General features: G+C 41.0%; 1 protein-coding gene across 2 annotated transcripts in view; it reads right to left on the bottom strand.

Annotated features, from left to right (window-relative positions):
• Positions 1-15,396: 15,396 nt before the first annotated feature.
• CDADC1 (cytidine and dCMP deaminase domain containing 1) overlaps positions 15,397-23,572 on the bottom strand; it is a 48,495-nt gene continuing 40,319 nt past the window's right edge. Inside the window, exons 9-10 of one of the 2 annotated variants that reach the window (XM_025924259.2) lie at positions 21,028-21,088; positions 15,397-19,304 (exon numbers count right to left, since the gene is read on the bottom strand). In XM_025924259.2, coding sequence (XP_025780044.1) covers positions 19,231-19,304; positions 21,028-21,088 — 135 coding nt within the window. In that variant the 3' untranslated portion in view covers positions 15,397-19,230. Of the gene's footprint in view, positions 19,305-21,027; positions 21,089-23,572 lie in introns of those variants that run through there. The other variant, XR_015253304.1, reaches the window with a different exon arrangement.

Here is a 23,572-nt window from a genome sequence, read left to right as displayed (position 1 = left end):
ACTGCCAGCCGGGGAAAAGGTTTGCTGTGTGCAATCCAGGCACAAGGAGCCACAGGCCCTGGAGCATGGCATGGTCAGAGAATGACGAAGTGCGTGCCCTGTGTGTCAGGTGTGGATGTGTGGAGGGGGCCGGGAGGGGAGTCTTGAATACTGTCCTAAGGGTTTAATACTATCATCAAGGCAGCTATTGCTGACTTAGTGCCTGCTGCTCTAGACGCTTCAGGAGGTACAAAACTCAGTCCTCAAAACCACCGTAGGAGGCATGTGCTGATTACCCTGATTTTACAGATGCGGAAACAGAGGCAGAGCGAGGGTCACTTGCCCAAGATGCTACAGGGAGCACATGGCTGAGTGGGATTCAAACCCACAGCCCAGAGGCAGAAGCTACAGGACTTGTGAGACATTCAGGACTTAACATCGACCACACCTAGTTCCGTGCCATTTCTGGAAGATAAGGGCGAGGACGAGGGCACCTCACAGGCCTGTGGCTGTGGCCATGTGCCCACCCGAGGGACAGAATCGTGTGAGAGAGACGGTGAGGGCAGCTCTGGATAGTGTGGTATGGTATCTCCACATGGAGACTCTGGGCAGCAGGTGGACAAATGAATCTGGAGCTCAAGAAAAGTAGGGGCCAATCGCACTGATTTGGGGGGGTTACAGAAGTCCACGTGCGGAGGAAGCCACCCGTTCCTTGCTGTAGTTGGGGCCTCAGAACACACCCAGTCCTTCACCCCATTTTCAGGTGTATTCTTATGTTACCTGTAGCTGTGGAGGCTCAGGGGGAAACCACCATGTTCCTCCCCTTCAGCCTCCTCCGTTTGTTCAGTGAGGGTTGAGGGCTGCTGGGTCTGTGCTCCTTCCTCCCTGACGGCCCCAAGTTCTTTCTAGGTGTCCACCAGACCCAGTCATGGCGACATCGATCCGAGTCTGTGTCTCATGCAGTAAGTAAGCTCTGTGGGCCAGAGCTGCTCACTAAGAGGCTTGGTATTTCCATTAAAGACCAGGCTGACATACCTTTGAAAAAGTGCCATCGGGACAAAAGGTGGTTGACCTCCCAGCTAGGCCTGGCTCTTTCCCCAGCCCCATCCTGGAGAGGCCCTGGTCCAGATGCCAGCTTCAGGAACAGAGGCGAGGCCCTAACTGCAGACTGCTGTTCCTGCTGTGGGGGAAGAAGCCTCTGCCGTTTTCTGGGGGCGATGCATGGCATTCACAGGGCCGTGACCTGGCCTATCTGTGTGAATGAGACTCTGTGCTGCCTGCGGTGTGGGAGGAAGGAGGAGGGCGTGCCCGCAGCCACCTGGTGGCCTCTGGCAGCACCAGGCTGCCCTTCACCTTGACAGGGGACATTTCCAAGCAGACTGGCGGTTTTCAGTTGGCAGTTGGCTGTGCCCGTCTGTGTCCTCGAGTGGCACACAGCCTGAGCCACCAGGAAACCAGCGCCTGGAGGAGAGGGCCACGGCAAGGAGGGCATGCAGGACTTCACCCAACATCGCTGTCGGGAAAGGCTCAGGATCTGGCCCTGGCCTCATGGATAGGAGCTGGGATCTGGTGTGAGCTGCCTGCGGGAAGCCAGTGAGGAGCTGATGGGCCACCTCGCTGGAGACGATGCCCCAGTGTCCCTGCAGCTCCTCCCCAGGCTGGATGCTGCCCTCTCCTCAGAGCTCCTCTCTGCAGCCCCCAACAGTGCCAAGGAGAGGAGTCTGTGAGAGTCAATTCACCACAGAAGGGCCATCCAGGATGCGCCGAGGCTGCTGGCGGTGGAATTCATTCACGCACAGTGCCTGACCGGCGGCCAGAACCCTCTCCACTGTCAGCCCTTCTCTCCCTCCACGCTCCAGGACAGGGGAGACTGTGACCACTGTCCCTCCACACCTCCTCTCTGACCACTCCTCTCCTGAATGGCCCCATATACCCTCCTCTACCTCTACACCCCCATGTGCATGCCCGTGACCCCCATCACTGAGGACCCAGACCCCTTGTCTGATCTCCAAGCGGCTAAGCTTTCCTTCTTCTGGATGGGCACTAGGACCCCGAGGCAGAGCCGGTGACTTCCCGAGCGCCCCCTCGACGCCCCACTTGCTCACACCAGCAGCATACCAGGTCCTGAGTGACTCCTCTCCGTCCTCTCACCCCCAGTCCATCCCTTCATATTTCTACTCCCCAATCACTTGCCCGGCCTGAACGCTTCTCTGAGGCCACGCCATGGCCCTGCCCCTGACCGCAGCTGCTGCTGCTGCTGCTGCGGTGTGTGTGTGGGGGGGGGGGGGGGGGGGGGGGGACTTTCCTGTGTGGGGGGGGCAGCTCTCCGCGCACTTCCCAGGGGAACTTCTCATAGTTCAGACTGGCCCCGGCCCTCCCCTGCCCCATAACCTCCAATGGCTTCCCTGGACACTCAGAAGCACACCCAAGCCCTTGCCACTGTCCTCCAAGCACCGGGTGCCTGGTCTGGCTCCCGGGAGGTCCTAGCAAACCCCGCTTCTTGTCAGTTCCTGCCCTGGGCTTTCCCCTTCTAGGCTGTCACTTTCGCTTGAAGCTATTCTCCAGCATATACTCTGTCTGGCTGCCTCTTGACCCCATCCTTCAAACCCCCAGCTTAAATATCTGCCTGGGTCTTCCCCAAGCACACCAGGAGCCTCCCACACCAGGTCGCAGACCTCCTGGAGCCAGGCAATGTCTGTCTTCTTCACAGACACATCCTTGGAGTCTAGCTCAGTGACTGGAACGTAGAAAGTGCTGACTTGATATGTACATTTTTTCAATCAGTATTTTTGAATGAAAGGCCGATTCATTCTTTATGAATCATAATTTCACTTGTGTCTTTCCCCTATTACTTCCTGTGGCACCACCTCTAGGCTGATCCTGCTAACTCCCTGCAACTCTGCCCTCTTTCTGCTCAATTCAGTCACATTCTCTCTCCCCTCTTCTCATTCCCTACAAATGTCACCTTTGCTCATATCCTCATCGTTTCTCATTTTGATCCAACCACCAGCCATCACTCCACACGGATGAATTCTCCACACTGATGCTGGAGTGATTGTTTAAGGGTACAAATATGATTCTGTCCTGTTACAACCTTCTATGGCTCCCTATTGCACCACAGAAGTGTTCCAAAAGCCCTTCTTGGTGTCATTCTCCCCTGCCAACCTCCTACTCCTTGCTGGCTGATGCTACAACCATATACAGTTCCAGTGAGTCATACTGTCCTTCTATGTCCCCTCCATGCTCCTCTGCCCCACCCCCCAATTCCAAATCCCCAAGCATCCAATAATACTCAAATTCTAGTTTCACTTACCAGCCACACCTGCATCAATTTCTGGGTCATGCAGCCATTTGGTAGCTAAAACAAATAACAGGTATTGCTGTATTCTTCCTGCCAGAACCTTTCTTTTCAGTGTTATCTGTGCCTTGAGTAGGATACAAGTAACACATTGACCAAATGACTGATTGACATCGGTCCAGGAGGGATGCCTAATTAAGTGGGTATAATAGAATTAACAAGGAGTGTGACAGGTTGCAGTACTGAGCCAAAGCTAACCATGAATAGATTTAAGAAGGATAAATGTGAAGTCCTGTACCTGAGTCCAAAAACAAAACTGCAGCTTTGCAGGAGGAAGCACAGGTGCTCAATCAAGGGTTTCTGGTGACTCTGACATCTGAGCCTGGCCACATCACCTCTTGCCTGGATTCTTGCAGTACCTTCTGGTCTGGAGTCCTGACCACTGATCTCTTCCTATGCCACTCCTCCTCCACTCCACCTGCAATCATTTCCTGGGTGAAACCATCAGTACCCCCTGCAGGAGCTGTGAAACAGACATGCACACACAGCTGGAATGTTGAAGAGACATGGGGTTACAAACAGCTGTCGATACTTTTGTGGTCCTTGAAGTCATGAGAGAGGCTAGGGTCCCTGGGGAGAGAGAAGGAAAGCAAGAGGCAACAAGGGCAGAAAGGAGACTCCTGACAGGAGAAAAGAGAGATGAGAAACACAGGAAGTGTCATGAAAACCAAAGAAGGAGTTACAGAAGGGCAGGATGATTCAAGGCGCTAAAGGCTGTCAGGACCACGTAGTGTTTGGCCATTAGAAGTTGGGGGCCCCTTCTCACAGGGAGAGTGGAGCAGAAGGTAGCAGTGGTTTGTGAAACAAAAGATGAAGATGTTAAGAAAGCTAGTACAGGCTTTCAAGTAATGAGGGAAAGAAGAACAGTGGGTAAAGGGAAGTCTTTGTTTTCTGAAGGTTGAGGAAATGTATCAGTTAGCAACTGCTGCATAACAAATAATTCCAAACTCAATAAGTTAAATAAAACCAATTTTTTTTTCTTGCAAGCCTCTGGGTTGGCTGGGGGTCAGCTAATCTAAATAGAACAGCTGAGGCGGCTCTGCTCCTTGTGTCTAATGAAGGCAGAAATGCAAAAGAACAAGTGGGAACATACAAGGCTTCTTGAGGCCTAAATTCAGAACTGGTATAATGACATTTTCACTTCATTCTATTGAACCTAAAATCAAGAGCTGAGAAATATATTCCACCTGTTGCTAGGAAGAAATGCAAAGCAATATGGTAAAGGATGCAAATACAAAAAGGGTAAAAAATTGGGGCCATCATGCCTTCTATGATGGGAGACAAGCAGAGGTGGAGATGGAAAGAAAGAAGGCATTGGAAAGGGAGAGACTGGACAAAATTTAGTGAACACTGGGAGAAGTGTGACAGGTACTGAATTTGCATAAGAACTAGATTCATGTTCCTGCTTGACCAATGACCAACAGTGCAGCCTTGGGTCAGTCATTGGGTCTGAAACTCCATTTCATTCCCTGTGAAGAGGAAATGATCACCCCTACATCATGGTGTGAAAATTAAATGAGGTAATACAAAAAGTGCTTTGCCATGAAGTGCAAAACCATGTACAATGACACAGTAAGTTTCCAGGAGGGGTGGGAGGTTGTCATGGGACAGCAGGAACACAATGGCTACTCTCAAAGACTGAAGGGCATTCATGTGGAAGAGGATGAGAAACAAAGAGGTCTGTGTTACAGACCAAAGGCTAATGATGGAAATGGGGGGGGGGGGAGTTATGTCACAAAAAATAACATTTTAATAATGAGTAGAGTTCAAATGTGGCTTTAGGAGGTGGTGATTTCTTCATCACTGGAGGTGTGGGCGCATGGCAGAAGAGCCGGGCTGACCTGTTATCTTTAGAGGATGGTGGAAGGGGACCTGTGCAGCCCATTCATGGGTCATTGGATTGATCAGTGTTTCTCACCCAAGGGCAGTCCCCCATGGCACACCCCATTGTGGGCGTTTGTTGTCCAAATTTCTAGATGATTCAAGTGGCATTTGGTGCAGGTGGGCCAGGGGTACTAAATCCCCTGACAATGCTCAAGATAGTCCTAAACAATGGAAAATGATCACACTCAATATGGCATCAGTGCCCCTGTTGATAATCACTGGATAAGGTGATTTCTGAGTTCCAACCTTGAGGGACCAAATAAACACATGTCCCATTTTTAGCAAATGTAACCTGGCAAGCCCCCCAGCCTATTTTGCCACAATGCCTCACTGTTCTAGCTGAAAAAGTATTTGACTTCAGAAGAATTTTAGATATGCTTAAACAAGCACAGTCACAATGGCAAAAAATTTATAATCCCTTTCAATAGTAAAATTATCCTCGAAGTTTTCTAAAACAGTCATAAATACACATGCTTGTGTAAAGGATTATGAAAAGATGGTCAGGTACATAAATCATTGATTATTCTAGCATGTAAAGAGAGCCAACCACCTTGCTTGGAGACATCACATTAACTATAGAGTTAATGTGCCAGCTGAAATAAACAGTACACATTTAATTTACTACGATTTTGTTTGTCCCTTAGAACATAAAAGTCTCTTTGGAGATGTCTGTTTTCTTAAAAAAAAAAATAAAAGTCTAGGAAGTTTGAACTAGAACCTTCTTTCCCAGTGTTCGCATTTCCTCAGTTTGGGCGCTTGGATCAAATTCAGTAAATATTTGCTTCTGCTGTTGATGGTGCTTCTGTCACTGAGGCATTTTAATTTTATCTTTAAAATTTTTTTTAAGTTTATTTTTGAGAGACAGAGACAGAGAGAGACAGCATGAGCAGGGGAGGGGCAGGGAGAGGGAGGGAGAGAGAGAGAAAGAGAGAGAGAGAATCCCAAGAAGGTTCTGCACTGTCAGCACAGAGCTTGATGCAGGGCTCGACTCACAAACCTCGACTCACAAACCTCGACTCACAAACCTGAGCAGAAACCAAGAGTCAGACGCTTAACCAACTGAGCCACCCAGGAGCCCCATTGAAGCATTTTTAGAGAATGGTCTGACCATGCATTCTGTGTCACCCTCCTGGTCCACCCAAACCACTACTGGGCCACTTACAACGACTTTGTTGGAGACGTTCCCAGAACGAATAGTCTGTGCAGAGGCCCATGATGGCATCTGATTCTGGACAATTCCCACAGATCAAATAGGCAGGAAGAACTGAAGTTTGTCTGTCACGTTGGTAGCAACCTTAGCCGAGAAAGGTGGAGCCTCCCTACCCTGTATTCATCCTATAATATATATCCATTAATTAGGGAATTGTTTGGGCATGATTATAGTAGTTTGAATGGTGTCTTTCCTCAGCATGTTTAATTATTATTATTTTTTCTTTAGAAAGAAAGCGAGTGAGCAGGGGAGGGGCAGAGGAGGAGGAAGAGAGAATCTTAAGCAGACTCCAGGCCCGATGTGGTGCTCGATCTGATGAACTGGGAGATCTTGACCTGAGCCAAAATCAAGAGTGGGACCTTAACCAACTGAGCCACCCAGGGACCCCAACTTTGGCTTTTTTTAATAAAAGAAAACACTTCTTTCCACCTAATACCCCAACAAGCATATGGGTTCTCCATTAGATGACACTAAAGTGTATAATTTCAGCCAAAACAGTGTCCTTTAATAAGGCTACTTCAGTGTCAGAATGAACCAGGTATGGCAAAATTTGTCAACAGAAACACTTGTATCTGAAAGTATAGTTATTTGCATTTTTAACATTACTTTTCTTCTGTTCTTCTGGATGCTTTCTGAAATATTTCCTTGTTAAGCATGGAGTATTTTTCAAGAGCCTAAACCAATACAACCTTCTGGATCCACTGAGGTCAGCTGATAGTTTCCTGAGAAGCGTAATACCAGACATCTGGGTGGAGAACTGGAGTCACGTGTGCTTATTTTTGTCAGACCACTAGTTCTTCTCGACGTACCTCTCTTTCATTTATCTTCATGGATATTTACATCTGACTCCCAGCTGGACTATAAGTTCCACGAGGGCAGGGTGTGTCCCTGGGTTTGCTCAACAGAGTGCCAGGCACACAGTAAGCTCTCAGAAATATTGGTCAGTGGGATGATGAGTCATGGAGTGTTCAGATAAAGAGCCAGGAGAACTACCACTGGTTATCATCACGGATGAAACCAAGTTGGCCAGAGGTTGTGGTATGCTACACAGGAGACTCACTGCTCATGGGCTTAACATCCTTGAGATTTAATGACATCAGGCACCCACAGTACCTTTGCATCTTCTAGCATAACTCTTGCTTTCTTTTTTTGAAACTCTGGAAATGGGCACATCGGACTCTACAAGGTACTTCATGCTGCTCAGACCCCACCCACAGCTCCACTCATTAGGAAGAGCTGTGTTCTCTACAGGCAAACAGCCTCCTTACTCCACCTCATGCCCTGGGGATACATCCCAGGCCGAGCACCTTTAGGTGTGGGTGTCAGCACTGGGATGGACCACAGCTTCTCCTGGTTCAACTTGGCCTGGACTCCAATTTCTGAAAACTGAAACTTGCAGAAACACAACTGCCTTCATATCTAGAGTGGCTGGGAGGGAGTTGGGGGAAGAGTTATTCCAGAAAAGTCCTGGCTCATGTCCTTCTGAAAGACATGTGCTTTCCCTAACAAATTGCTTTGTGCTATACTCAACAAACCCTGCATGGATTCCCCTTATATCTTTCTCCTCCCCGAAAAGCTATATGGGTTTAGAAATAACATTCAGAAAATGAGAAATACTCATGTACCTTAGTGTCACTAAAGATAGAATTCATGTTTATAAAGAAAAGTGTTGGCACAGAAATAAAGCGGACCAAACTGAAAAGATCTGGCAGACAATGGAAGTCAGGCGAGGTTTGCAGGAACAGTAACTTGCTGGGTTACAGTCATCCTTATGGAAATGAAAGCTGTAACTCTATGTGGTAAATTAAAATAAAAAATGATGACATATGGGTAGACATGTATACTTGCTAGTCTTTTGAGTTATTTCTACCACCACAAAGGAAACACAAGCTTGATGGTCCCTCTGGTAAAAACAGATAATATTTCACTGCTTTTCCATTGTGCATAATCATTACAAATCATGAAAATTCCTTGAATGTGTTGCATACTGAAACTTCACTCGAATGTATCATAAAATTTTTTTTTTATTGTTTTTTTAAAATATTTTTGAGAGTGAGTGAGTGGGGGAGGGGCAGACAGAGAGGGACACGAGGATCAGAAGTGGGTTCTGCGCTGACAGCAGAGAGCCCAATGTGGGGCTCGAACTCAAACTGTGAGATCATGACCTGAGCCTAAGTCAGCTTAACTGACTGAGCCACCCAGGTGCCCCTCATAATTTTTTTTTTAATTTTGTAGAGTGAGTTATTATAAAAAATGATCATAAAGTAAATGCTCAGGCTTCAGGGGAAGCTCATCAGGGAGTACCCGGGATGGATGTTTCGGAGGTACAGGGTGAGAGCCAGGGTCTGAACTGAACCGGAGCCTGAAGCCACCTAGTGGACCAATTCTAGCACAGATCAGAGTTGAACACCAGAACCAAAAAAGAAATCAGAAATAACAAATGCAAACACATCCAGATGCTACAGTGATGGTGAACAAGATTTGACTCTATCCCCAAAGGTTGCTTTGAGAGGATCTTTCTCAGGTACTCCTCATCTCCATCAAGTCTTTAAAAAAGTCCTTGGTGGAAGAACATGCACTGCTCTAGCACAATACCTTAGGGGCTTAACCCCAAGGAAAAGATGGATAATGGTATTATGGGGTGGCTATTTGTATCAAATATATTAGTGAAAATGTTTAAAATGACTGTGGGAATTTGATGCTTAAGGCCAAAACATTACAGAAAATACAAAAATGAAGATGTGAATATATTAATTTACCTCTATTTTTCGTCCTCAAAATCATTAAAATGAAAGTAAAGGATTTTTGTTTTATTTTGAATATAAACTTACAGGACAAAGAGAATGGAGAAATCAACAGCAACATTTTGGGAGGTGTGCCTACGAAAGCGAGGCCCTAAAGGCTGCTGCTCTGCATGATGCCATGTGCTCTGTTCTACACTGTTCCAGAATATCTGGTGAAGAACCCTAGTTTATTAGGGTTTCAACCCAAACCTCAAAACTTCCTCTAGTAGTGTAACAAGGATCATGAAACAATGCCTTCCAATTTCTGAGGGGCAATGATTCCCAATCTACGATTCTATACCTAACCAAACTATCAATTAAATGTGAGGAATGAAGATATTGGCAGATACTCAGAGTATCAAAACTGCTCCACACCCAAAGTCTTATCTGACAGTCATCCTGCTACCATGTACCCATTCTCTGTATCCTTTCTCAGGAATCTTCTGAAAAACATGCCCCACCAAACAGAGAAAGGCATGGGTCCCTGGAAACAGGGGATTCCCAGGACAGTTGTGAAGGATGGGCCCCAAAAGATACCTGTGCAGCATGTCTAGTGAGCAATCAGTCCAGACTGGAGGTGGACAGAAGGCTCTAGGAGGGATTTCTTCAAAAAGAATTTTTTTAGGATACCCAATATGCCTGACTGTATTGAGAGAAGGTTATATAACTGGGAGACAAGTTTGGCTATAGATTAGTACTAAAATAGAAAACCAAGCCAAAAAAAAAAAAAAAAAAAAAGGCAATTTTTGAATTCAGGAAAATAAATTCAATAAAGAAAGGAAAAGGAATGCTAGTACACATGACAAACTGTGATTAGTATTTACAGAGTCATAATGACAAACAGTGAATATTGATGCAACCAAAACAAAAGTGTAACAGTGTGGAGCATGGAGAGAGGGGAGTGAGGTGAAAGAAAGCTCTTCCATTATGGAAATTCAAAAGACAATGGCTCAGGGGAGTACGGGTGGCTCAGTTGGTTAAGCATCAGACTTTGGCTCAGCTCATGATCTCACGAGTTCATGAGTTTGAGCCCCACATCTGGCTCTCTGCTGTCAGTGCAAATTTGGCTTCGGATCCTCTGTCTCCCTCTCTCTGCCCCTCCCCTGCTTTCTCTCTCTAAAAATAAACATCTTAATTCAAAGTAAGGTTTATAGAGCTATCTATCAATTCAAAGTAAGGTTTATAGAGCTATTTATCATTTAAAATATGTAGGTATAATTTTACTAAAAAATGACTAAATTGACAATAATGGAGGTCCTTGAATTTATTACTGTAACATACATGTTAAAATCAGCCAACATGTCAAATGTGAGCTTACATTAGAAACAAAACTGAAAATGGGGGGAAGGGAGGCACAATCCTGACACTTCTTGATTAGGCCCTTGCAACATTGTGAACTAGTATTTAAGAAATCATTTCATCTCCCAGACTCTCCTGTTTCCAGATTTATAGAAAGTGTGCTACAGTGGATGAAATCTGAGTTCCTTTGAAATCTGTCTGTTTAAATGCAGTTCAATGTACATGGTAAATATATTTATAGACCAACTTCCACATACTTTAATGTAGGGTATTCCATTTTAAATGGGCCTCATTTTCAACTGGTACTTACTAGTGGGGTTTGTTTTACTTGGAGACAGGATCTTCAAAACTCAGCCTAAATTATAGAAAAGTTCTGTACTTTTTGTATTAAGTAGGTCCATTAGATTTTTAATGGTCAACAGTAATTGTATTAAAAATATCAATGAGTCTAGGGGCACCTGGCTCAGTCGGTAAAGCATGTGACTCTTGATCCCAGGGTCATGAGTTCAAGCCCCACATGGAGTGTGGAGTCTACTTAAAAAAAAAAAAAAGGAATAAAAAAATCAATAACTTTAAGATACATGACAAATGCTGATACAAGAAAAGATAGGCCTACCTGGTCAACAGATAAGAGAAAATTTGATCAGACCCAACAGTTTGCTCTATCCTTGCAAAATGAATCATAGTATGTATGATGACTCAGGCCATGGAACAGGTATGTCACTTTTCTGTGCTGGGAGGCAAATATAATAGACTCAATTCTATGCTCTTAAGAGAAGGAAATCAGGCTGTCTCTGTATGACATCCAGCTATGACCAAACCTCACCCAAGTTAACTTTTGATTGATTGATGTATAGCCCAGCTAGGTGTTAACTCTAGATTTTCCATTACCTTTTGGAAACAGGTGGAAAAAATTATTGCAGGTTGAGGGTATTTACAAAATGGTCTGGCTGATTCACATGTATCAGTAATCTGAAAAACGAACAAACAGAACCAAGCAAAGCTACAGGTTATAACCTTCCCCACCCCCCCCCCCCCCCAAATTAAAATCAGAGATGTGAGATTTCAAACTGCTTTTGACTTAAACCTAAGGGCTTTAAAAGATGTGAAAATGAATCAGTTCGATTTGTCATCTTCAAATCTGGGGATCTAGCCATAGAAAAGGCCTTAGGTATCATTATACTACATGAAATGGCCTTAGTAAGGCATGTATCGTAAAATACACACTTACACTCACTTGATGGTTTATGTCAGTGGCTTTCAGCTGGGGGTGACTTTGCCCCCTAAGGAACATTTTTGGCTGTCTTCTGGATGAGGAGTTGCTACTGACATCTAGTGGGTGGAGACAAGGGATGCAGCTAAATGTTCCACAATGCAGAGGACAACCCTCACAGCAGAGTCATCTGGCTCAAAATACCAATCGTGCCAAGGTTTAGGAAACCTGATTTTCTGGTGTGATAAAAATTAAAGACAAAACTCTAGCAAAGCTAGTAAACTGCTCTAAAATCTCAATAAAAGGTTTTTTGGTACATCATTTAGTTAGGATTCTGAAAAACTCACAGCTTTAAACTTGTGCTTGGAGGTAATGATATACAGTCAACTCTGGAAAATAAACATTATGCATTCAGTCTGCTACTGGACAAATTTCTTAACTTCTCAAAATATAATTTTATTATTTTTGACAGCTAAAATTTAATTTCTTCTATTTTAAAAAGTGACCAAAGCAAATTACACTGTCTCCATTTGGGATGGAGAGCGTTTAGCATGTAGGTGCTCAGGAGTTGAGTAAATGGTAGCAATACATCTACATGTTGGCCTGAAATAACAGATCCCTAGTTCCACACTCAGTAGGTTATAAACGTGGCCTGAGCTGTAACTCAGTCCCTTCTTGGGGTGACTGAGGTAGCCATCCATAACCCGTTAGCACATTTCCTTCACTGTGTCAGCACAATGAGCCACAGCATAACTGGAAGACCAATCTGCTCAACTACAGAGAAGTTAGAAAACCCACAAAGGTTCTGGCCCAAAAAGCTTCCTCTACTAACCAGAACAGAGTCACCCAGGTTAGAGCAGCTAGTTATCTTTTCCCAATAGGAAAGGTATCACAGGCTAAGGAGAATGAAGAAATTTGACAAAGGGTAACAGAGTAAATTAAATGGATTGGCTGTAAGTCTCTCTTAGAAGTGGGCATAATCAGAGCTGACTTGGTAATGGTCCTGAGAGGCTCTCTGGTTGGCCTCTGAAACAGTGCTGGTCTGGCAGTAAGCATGAATGTTCTTCCAGGAACCCAGTATGTGGGGTGCGTGGGTGGCTCAGCTGGTTAAGCAGCCGGCTTTGCTCAGGTCATGATCTCACAGTTTGTGGGTTTAAGCCCCGTGTCAGGCTCTGTGCTGACAGCTCAGAGCCTGGAGCCTGCTTCGGATTCTGTGTCTCCCTCTCTCTCTGTCCCTCCCCTGCTTGTGCTCTGTTTCTCTCTGTCTCTCAAAAATAAATAAACATTAAAAACAAAAAAACAAAAAAACAAAAAAACCAGCATGTGCCCTTGAAAGCAAATGTAAAAAAGATGTGTAAGGAAAGGAAAATTTTCCCTTCTTCCCTTCTAGATTCTTTGGCGGGCCTAAAAATTAAATTGATATAAGATAACTTATCAGGAGAAAAAACAAATTTAATTCCATATATACACAAGCCATACAAATATGAGACTCAAAAGAAGTGACCAGGCAGGCAGCCTTTATACCTTTTAAAAAACCCAGAAACAATTATTTGTGAAGAATTGATGAAGGAATTTGGGCTTGGGGTGGCAAATTAATGAAGAAGTAACGAAGCTGTTTTTACAGGCTTCTCAGTCCTGAATCCCGTCTCCAGTGATGAGAATGCTTTTACCCGCCAGGTGCCGAGAGGGTGCCCTTCACACGGGAGTTTATTTCCTGTTTCCAGGGGGACAAAGGAGTGTCCTTCTTACAATGGCTATTTCTTAAATAATTTTAATTCAACATAATCCATATGCCAAAGTGGCATATTTTTTGGAGTGGCATATTTTGCTTCCCTTCAGTCCACCTTTGAAACTGCAAAAAGCTTCATAATCCAGAAGCTGAGTTGGTAGATTATTTTACTGTTTCATGGAATTAATCTCTTAGTCTTAAAAACAGCTCAGTTCAGTTAAATGGTTGTATCTAATATTAGGAGGTTGTGATGTAACTGGGCTCCCACAATTGGGCCTATAATGTGTGAGAAATCAACTATTTATTAAGGCATTTCTATGGAAACAAAAGAAAAACAAAGGTTAATGATTACAACAAATTATAAACCAGCTTCTAAGCCCAGGGGCAGTCAGTCAAGAAAATTTCTAGATGTCAGAGTCAAAGCATCTTTTGCAGTTTGAATGTCTCTGACAACATCATCAGGTGTTCAAGTAAACTTTCTGAGTGGCACATAGAGCAGCAGGCATGATTGTTGAAACACAAGTTATTGTGGCCATTTCTCCGAAAGTTTATATCAAGTCATTGGCATTCAGTTTATAGGGCTTTGGGGGAAAGGTTAGTTTTGTTCTTACTGATTCCAAGTCAAAACTGGGAGAAAATTGGAAAGGTTTATTTGCAGAGCTATAGCCAAATATTGGAGGAAACTATAACTCAGGATCCAGTAACTTTAACAGGTGGAAAACAAAACCTCAAAGCTAATTAACAGCACTAGAATCTGATATTCATAAAGTTTCTTTTTTAAGTTTATTTATTTACTTTGAGAGAGACAGAGACAGAGTGAGTGAGGGAGGGGCAGAGAGCAAGGGAGAGAGAGACTCTTAAGTAGGTTCTGCACTGCCAGCTCAGAGCCTGATGTAGGGCTTGAATTCACAAAACTGTGAGATCATGAATGACCTGAGCCGAAATCAAGAGTGGGACACTTAACCAACTGAGCCACCCAGGCGCCCCTAGAATCTGATATTTATAAAGGTGTATTACTGAAACATAATTTTTCCATCTACCAAAAATAATCACAGAAAGACTAATTTGTTTGCAAATTAAATCTAGTTTCAATAAAGTTGGCCTATTTACACAAGTGTAGCAAGAATAATAACTGATCATATAGGCTCTTCTAACTCTGTTTTGCTACAATTTTTGGTAAGGAATCTCAGATTGAACTCTTAAAAGCCTCTTGAGGCTAGGAAGCCAAGCCAAGGACTTGCTATCACACTTCACCTGCAATACCTACAAATCTGGGTTAATTCCTCTCTTCTCAAGGTCTCCCAAATATTCTGAGGTTCCTGAGCCTGCCAGGAAGTGACCTTCCACATTCACCTAGTAAGGCTGCTGGGAACCCTGTAAGCAAGGTACCAGGCCAACTTTTCCAAGGGGCTCTATTGTTTATTGGCTCCCTAAAGTCAACCATAGTTTCTTAAAGCTGTCTGGTCATATCTAAGTCTATGTAGATCTCTCAGATATGACATTCCAGTCAAAGCCTCAGTAACATAACCAATGTTTCCACTTATGCTCATTTTAAGAACAGATTCTTATTGAGCTTACTCAAATAACTGTATTGCCATGAAAATAAGAATACTCACTAACAGTTGTTAAATTCTGGAGGTATGAGGTAGGGAGAAAAAGCAATTGTTTCAATTCTGCTTATAAAGGAATAATTTAACAAACTGCTATAAATCATAGATAAATTAAGAGAAAAGAGAAAAAGGTTTTTCTTAAATCTGGAAAAACCAAACATTTAAAAAAAAACAGCAATGTTTCAAACCAAAAAGTCATAAAAAATTATGATCATCCTCCTCAGTTCACTCACTCCCATGTTCATTCAACCCCATGTAATTAATGTTTGTTCTGTGTGAATTCATTTTTTCGGTAGTTCTGGAAATTCTTACCCAGTTCAGTTGGACGACCTTAAAGTTATCAGAAACTTGTATTCCACAATACTTGTTAGAGTCCATTCATGAACCTCCTTGAAGATGAAGCACTTTTACAGGAAAGCTTTTACAAAACATCAGAATAAAACAGTAACTGTCTGTAAAGGAGAAAGGACTTAAAAATGGCCATGGTTAAAGATCTGATAAAGTTCATTACAATGCAATTGGCAAGAAAATCTGATTATATCTGGGAACACAACATTTTAAGATAATAACTGGAATTACAGTGATAACATTATGCTGGGACATCTGATTTCTAGGAATTTCATATAATTTCTGCAACACTTAAAACAGATACCTATACAGATACAATGTAAAGAAAGCTTGATATTTCTTATTTAACAATACTTCCCATGTAATTTAGCAATATCACATAAACCAATTCATTTAGCACCTCCCTTTTATAAAGAGAAAAAACAAATCTTTTGAGATGTTCCAGGGACCCTCTGGAAAACTCCAACTTACTTTCCAGGTCAAAAAATTGTGTTTAAATATCGATTTTGGAAAGTTTGCAAAAAATATCAAAAGGTTTGGACACTTGACTAAATAGGATCACAGATAATACTTAATTATATTTTTAACCAAAGTGACGAAAGATTTTAAAAGCAAATATAGGAGATTACATTGTTTTAAGTAAAATTCAGCTCTTAGCGTTAAGACTCAGTTAAGTAATCAAAGATCTGATAAAGACAACATGAAGCACAGGAAAGTATTTTAGTAAAACACAACATTTTTGCTTTCCAGGCAGATTACTCAAAAGGTAAAAACAAAACAAAACAAAACATTCATAATATCTTATTAAGAGCAGACCAATAGTCCAACAAAACTTTGCCCTTTCTGCAAATGAAAGAAAATTACATACGCAAACTATTAAAACAAAAAAGCAAGTGTATCATTTTTAAAAACCTTTATAACAATTCAATTTTTAGCCAATGTGACTACAAAACTAACTCCCTCCCTTCCTTCCTTCCATCCTCCCTCCCTCCCTCCCTTCCTTCTTTTCCTTCCTTTCTCTTTTTCTTTTCCTAAATGTCTATGTCCTTAGTTTGTCCTTTATTTTTCTCTTTTCATTCTGAAATAACCAGCTTTACTTTAGGACAAAATTTACTTTCTTTTCTCTTAACAAAAATACATCTCCATACCTCATACCTTTTCTTAGCTAAAAACAGATCCTAGTTTCCTTGCAATACAGAGTTGTTTTTTATTATTTCTAGTAGTTTTAATTATATATATTATAAGCTTTCTATAGTTACATTCATAGGGTGGTTCTCAAACTCCAAGGTCATTAGGAGAGCTATGAAAACAGAGATTGCTAGGTCCCACGCACAGTATCTGATTCAATAGGTCTCAGCGGACCCCAATAATTTGCATTTCTAACAAGTCCCCAGGTGATGCTAAAGCAGCTTGTCCAGGGAACCCCCTCTAAGAATCATTCTCTCATGCTTCTGTCTTCCACTAGACTGTGAGCTTCTTGAGATGAGGGAGCATTTCTTACACATCTTATTTCCAGGATCTAGTCAGTGTCCTGTACTCATTCAATCAATCAACAAATACTTACTGAATGCCTATTACGTGCCAGGCACTATTGTAGGCACTGGATTCATCATTTAAAACATTTATATATTTATATACATAAATATATAAATTCATATATATATGTACACACACACATATAAATTCATATATATATAGACATATATATATATATGTCTATATATATATGTCTATATATATATATATCCCTGCCCTCATAGAGCCTTCCTTCTGGTACTACATAGTAAATTCTCAATAAATGTTGAAAACTGAGTTGTAAAGTTTATAAGGTTGTAAAGAAGGAAATATGGCATTATCATGAATATTTTTTTTTTTAATTTTTTTTTTCAACGTTTATTTTTATTTTTGGGACAGAGAGAGACAGAGCATGAACGGGGGAGGGGCAGAGAGAGAGGGAGACACAGAATCAGAAACAGGCTCCAGGCTCTGAGCCATCAGCCCAGAGCCGGACGCGGGGCTCGAACTCACGGACCGCGAGATCGTGACCTGGCTGAAGTCGGACGCTTAACCGACTGTGCCACCCAGGCGCCCCAATCATGAATATTTTAATAGTGCTTGTAAATATCCATTTTCTACTTCCTAAGCCTAGTTTTTCCCATTTTATGTTTCTCCCTCCTAATATCCCCCTCAACATCCAACACATGCATCCATAAACCTGGCAGTATACCAGGCTTTGGCATCTTACAAAAATTTTGCTGATTGATTTATAAAATATTAAATGTGGATGACATATTAGTAAAAAAACAATTCTAACATGAATTTAAACATGTATAATTAATATATTGAAGCAACTGGGAGGATGTAAGCAAATCTCAGTATTTTCATATTGATAAATATTTTAAAATAGCTTCACTACTGGTTTTCAAATTCGCCTTAGTTATCTCTAAGGATATCTCTCCTCCCCTCTCTCAATATTTAAGGCATTTCTCAACTGGCTGGTATGATGACTTTGAACTCCCAGTGCACCTAAGCAGGCTGCTGTACAAATAGGGGCATCGGTCAACATTTGGATTCTCCTGTGTAGAGTTCTGAGAGACTCCGTTAGGAGGCCTCATGAGGCCAAGTGGTGTCGTGGAAGGGAAGGGGATGATCGCAGGGGCAAACCTGATTATCTCTGCACAGCCAAGGCAGGTGTGCCTCATGATGTCACATCCAGGCCCGTGGGCCATGGGCTATGCACTCCCTCCCTAACTCTAGGAAAGTGCAAGACATGTACCTTCATCTTTGGACTAATTTCCTGAAAGTTTCTCAGCAAATAAAAGTTGAGAGGTTTCACAAAGAGCAATTTGGAATGCAACTGACCTGACTGGCCATAATTTTACTTTCGAGATTCCCAGGATTCTTAAGGTTTGCAAATAATTTTTTAAAACCTTCCATTGAAAGCCATGAGACACTCTATTAATTGTATGGAGCGAAAAATGGGCAGCATTGGTGAATGGAATTCACAAAAGGCTAGTTTCAATATTCCAGACTATTTCTTCACTGTTAACATCATAACCAAAGTTGGCAGTGTGAATGACTTCAAGAATCAGTGCTGCCTCAGAACAGTATTTTCTTCCTACTGCTATCCCAAATCAGTGATATAACACCCTAGTCCAACAAATCATTGTGATTTCTACATATTGGAAGAGTTTTAAAAGAAAATTAAGAATGTTGTCAGGAATATACTTTTATAATGGGGATCACGGATATCAACTTCATTTTTATGATCCTAATTATGATTTAATTAGGATTCAATCCTAATTAAATTCTGATTATTAAAAAGCTTTAGGTATAATAAATGTGAACTTTTGGTGAGCCATACACTGACTTAAAAATGGCCAGGTCATCATTTACTTCCCTGGAGCAGTTTACTAATTATCACCTTCATAATCTGAAGGAATTAATATTTTTTAAAAGGTGTAGAATTCTCTGCTGAGATGTGACCCCAGTGAACCAGCCCCTCTAAAAAAATTGGCTAATGTAAAGCTAAGACAAGGAGAAATTAACCTCAACAGGTGATTAAATTGATCTCATTAAATTATTGCTACCTCATTTAATGTAATAAAAGACCACACCACTATATTCTGGAAAACAGACAAATCTAAAATAAAAATATTGTCATTAACATCATTCATATGGTGATAATAAAGTAGCTTCCTTAAATTTTTTTCCAGTTATTCATAAAATCCATCCTTATTTTCTGAGTTAACAAGGCTAGAGTTTTAAAAGTGCAATAAAAGTTCTTGAGGCTTCACTCCAGTCTAGACAGGACTTCTTAGCGGTTCCCGAGACACAGCTTTTTGCTTTGGTGCTGATCTTCACCGGGAGGTATGGGTCTCAACACACCGTCTGGCATTCAAGAATAACTCAATGTCAGGAAAGTTTCACTTCAAATACGTGGGTATTTGTTAAAGTCATATAGGTTATAAGATCAAAATAATGCCTAAATTCAAAAGGAACATTCATGTTTATTTTACCTTAAAATTCTCAACTGTTGAAGAACAGACTCCAGAAAACTCACTCTGGTAGTACAGTATCTGCCCTACTGACGAGCAGGTTCACTCAACTCTGAAATCTGTACTTTAAAAGGGCAAACATATGCTATACAAATTCTACCTCAATAATGCTGTTACAAAATTTAAAAAGAGACAGGAATATTATTTGTTGCTATCAAGCACTTGTTCCAAAATATATATAAAACATGAACTTGCAGTTCAGTGAACAGTCACAAAGTAAACCAACATGTGACCCTAACCCAGGTCAATAAATAAAACATTGCCAACAAAGCAGAAGCCTTGCTCTTGGCCCTCCCTATCGCAACCTCGCCTTTCAATCTCAGGACTGCTAACCGCAGCATGTTTTCCTTTCCTTGGTGATCTAGGAATAATAAATCCTAGATACAAGCTCTTTATTGATGATTAAGTGGCAAATATCTCCTATTCTATGGCTTGCCTTTGTACTCTTTCAATGACATCTTTTGATGAACAGATGTTCTTAATTTTAACATAGATAAATTAATTCATCTTTTTTATGGTTAGTGCCAATTGTGTCCTTTCCCTAACAACAGGGAATTATTAATTGACCCCCTCAAACACTGTTATTGAATACACATTCTTTAAACAGATCCACATGTATTTTTCTTTGCATTTTTTTCTCTTTTTTTCCTGGTTAATTTTTTTAAAAGATGGAGTGGGTAGGTATTTTTTTTCCAGATTACAAATAAAAAATACACTACTTGAATAAGTAAAGTTAATTCACAACACAGAAAATCAAGATATTTGCACGGAAATTATAGACTAGGAATTCTTTTCACAAAGACCTTTATATTTCCTAAGTTTTCAGGGTAATCAAATCATTGTTATTATCAAAAAAATTTTACTTATTATAATTAACTTCCATTTACCTAGAATCCAAACAAATAACATAGCTAATATTTAAAGATAATACTGTATAGCAATAACTAATGTTCAAAATTATGTGGCTAAGGAATTACAAGATCTCCCAAAGATGACATTACATTAAAAATATCTGTGTTAATATGCAAATAATAAAGCTTTGAAGACTAGTAAGTAATTCATTTTTGGTAGCTGAGATGACTTTAGTTAGATTATTCAAATAACCAGAGCATTTCCTTTGTCTGACCAATCTCTGCAAATGTACCTTTACTCTAATAAAAAAGTATATATCCTCTAATTTGGCCTTAGAGCCATCTGTATTAATTATACACATTTGTCCTTTCTAACTGTCCAGCAAGCTTTTGTTTGGTATAGAAGAGCATTGTTGTTTATTCTTTCATATAAATTTAATTTATATATTTAATTTGTGCATGATTATTTGTATTAAACTGCAGCTTCTATGGGACTGATTATAAACCAGCACTTTCCATTGAATCTAGCATATAGTAGATACACAAATGTTTGTAAACAACTTGAATGGCAAAAATCTAACTTGCAAAAAGAAAATGGTCTATCTACAACCACAATTTCAAACACCTGATCATTAAAACTCACTATGTATCCTTCCTTCTTAGCAACAAGAGACTTAGCTTAATAAGAGACTTTTAAATACTTACTCTCTCTGCTTTCAGGCTCATTTTGTTCACCCACACAAGTTCTTGATGGATTCAGCTGCCACTGTAAAAGGGTACAAACCTTTTATTTATATGTTTAAGAAGGATTTAATAAACAGCATTTCAGCACCCTGTTGTCAATATCAAAACATTTTTTTTAAATGTAAGGGAAAAAAAAGCATGTTCATACCAACCAGTCCCTATAATGACCCTAAATGACCCTGAATGATATGACTTCTGGGATCAGAATCAATATTCTTAGGGAAGGAATTTTTTTTTTAATATGGAATTTATTGTCCAATTGGTTTCCATACAACACCCATTGCTCATCCCAACAGGTGCCCTCCTCAATACCCATCACCCACTTCCCCCTCCCTCCCACCCCCCATCAACCCTCAGTTTATTCTCAGTTTTTAAGAGTCTCTCATGGTTTGCCTCCCTCCTTCTCTAACTTTTTTTTCCCTCCCTCTCCCCCATGGTCTTCTGTTAAGTTTCTCAGGATCCACATAAGAGTGAAAACATATGGCATCTGTCTTTCTCTGTATGGCTTATTTCACTTAGCATAACACTCTCCAGTTCATTCACGCTGCTACAAAAGGCCATATTTCATTCTTTCTCATTGCCAAGTAGTATTCCGTTGTGTATATAAACCACAATTTCTTTAACCATTCGTCAGTTGATGGACATTTAGGCTCTTTCCATAATTTAGCTATTGTTGAGAGTGCTGCTATAAACATTGGGGTGCAAGAGCCCCTATGCATCAGCACTCCTGTATCCCTTGGGGAAATTCCTAGCAGTGCTACTGCTGGGTCATAGCGTAGGTCTATTTTTAATGTTTTGAGGAACCTCCACACTGTTTTCCAGAGTGGCTGCACCAGTTTGCATTCCCAGGAAGGAAGAAACTTTAAAGATCCTTTACTTTCATTTTAAAGGTAAAGAAGCAGAAGACCAGAGAAGTGTAGTGACTTGCCCACTAAGGGCAGCAACAGAATTAGCATCTGAGTTTGCCTGTGCCCAACACTGTAGAGTTTCCACCACACCACATTCCATCTCCAGGTCCTATGGCATCTTATAACAGCCAGAGAAGGCTTAGATATAAAGAGAGAAAGTATGACCAAGATAATCTTGCCTTTTAGGATGGTTATATCACACCATATACCATATCTCCTCTGATTACAGTTTTCCATCTCAACCGTTCAAAAAGAAATAGGGAAGCCTGATTGTTCTCAGATAGTACCGAGAAGCGTGGGGCAGCTGAGAAGAAAAACTGAGTGTAATCAGTACGTCACGGCACAGCCTTTCCCTTCTCACTTGGCTAGAAATCCCCATCATCAGAATTACTAATGACTTGACCAAAAAGGCCTATTAGGGCACTATGTCTAGAAAGGCACAATTCAATGTGCCTTCTGTAAGCATCAATGAGTTCATCAAACTATCATGATTTTTGAGGGGGAACGAGATACAAGACAAACATTTTTCCATGGGTAAAAAAGTCTTTGGAGGGGCGCCTGGGTGGCTCGGTCGGTTAAGCGTCCGACTTCGGCTCAGGTCATGATCTCACGGTCCGTGAGTTCGAGCCCCGCGTCGGGCTCTGGGCTGATGGCTCAGAGCCTGGAGCCTGTTTCAGCTTCTGTGTCTCCCTCTCTCTCTGCCCCTCCCCTGTTCATGCTCTGTCTCTCTCTGTCTCAAAAATAAATAAACGTTAAAAAAGTCTTTGGAAAGGGAGGACATCTAGAACTGGTTGGTTGCCTATAGAAATGGGATGGTTGGGATTAGCACCAGGAAAAAGAGGACTTACATGGGGTGGAAAATTACATATGAACTTAAAAAAAAAAAAAGGCATGTTTCAAAACATATCAAACTACTAAAATCTATTAATTTTGGAAAAGTAAAAACTAATAACACTGAATCTATATTTAAGGATAATCATAAAAAGACTATTTCTAACTTTAAGAAACTTAGAAGCCATTTAGGTGCCTCACAACAGGAGGATGGTTAAATAAGTTATATCTGTAAGTTAGAATATTGTATAACTATTAAACATTATTTTTGAAGAATTCTCAATGACACAGAGAATACAGCAACATGTTAACAGTAGTATCTATGAGCTGTAAGAGAATATCTGTTCTTCTTTACATCCTTGGTCCTCTAAAATGAGCATATATTACTTTCAAAATAAATAAATAAATTTAAAATAAGTAATATGACCTAATAGAGAAAAATGTACATGTATTAAATAGAAACAAAACAAAAGCTTCTGAATAAGGACATGGGTCTACACTGGTAAAATCTATTCTTGAAAATACTGTTGCTCAGCCCTAGCCTAGTTTGCAACAATCCCACAGAACAGAATCACTCATCTCAAGGTATATGGTAACACCTCAAGGAGAAAAGCAAGTTTTCCAAACAAAATTAATTTCAATTTGCTTTAATCTTAAAAAAAAAACAATTTTTTGGACATTTCTATACTACTCTTGACAATCTAAAAATAAGTATAACCATTATCTACATTCAAATTTAGAATGAATACTAGTTCATGTTAGTCTCT

The sequence above is a fragment of the Puma concolor genome, chromosome A1, assembly GCF_028749965.1.
Source record: "Puma concolor isolate L17-30 chromosome A1, mPumCon1.1.hap2, whole genome shotgun sequence".
NCBI classification, from domain to species: Eukaryota; Metazoa; Chordata; class Mammalia; order Carnivora; family Felidae; genus Puma; species Puma concolor.
The sequence above is the reverse complement of the archived record's forward strand: the minus strand, read 5'-3'. Positions and strand labels throughout refer to the sequence as shown.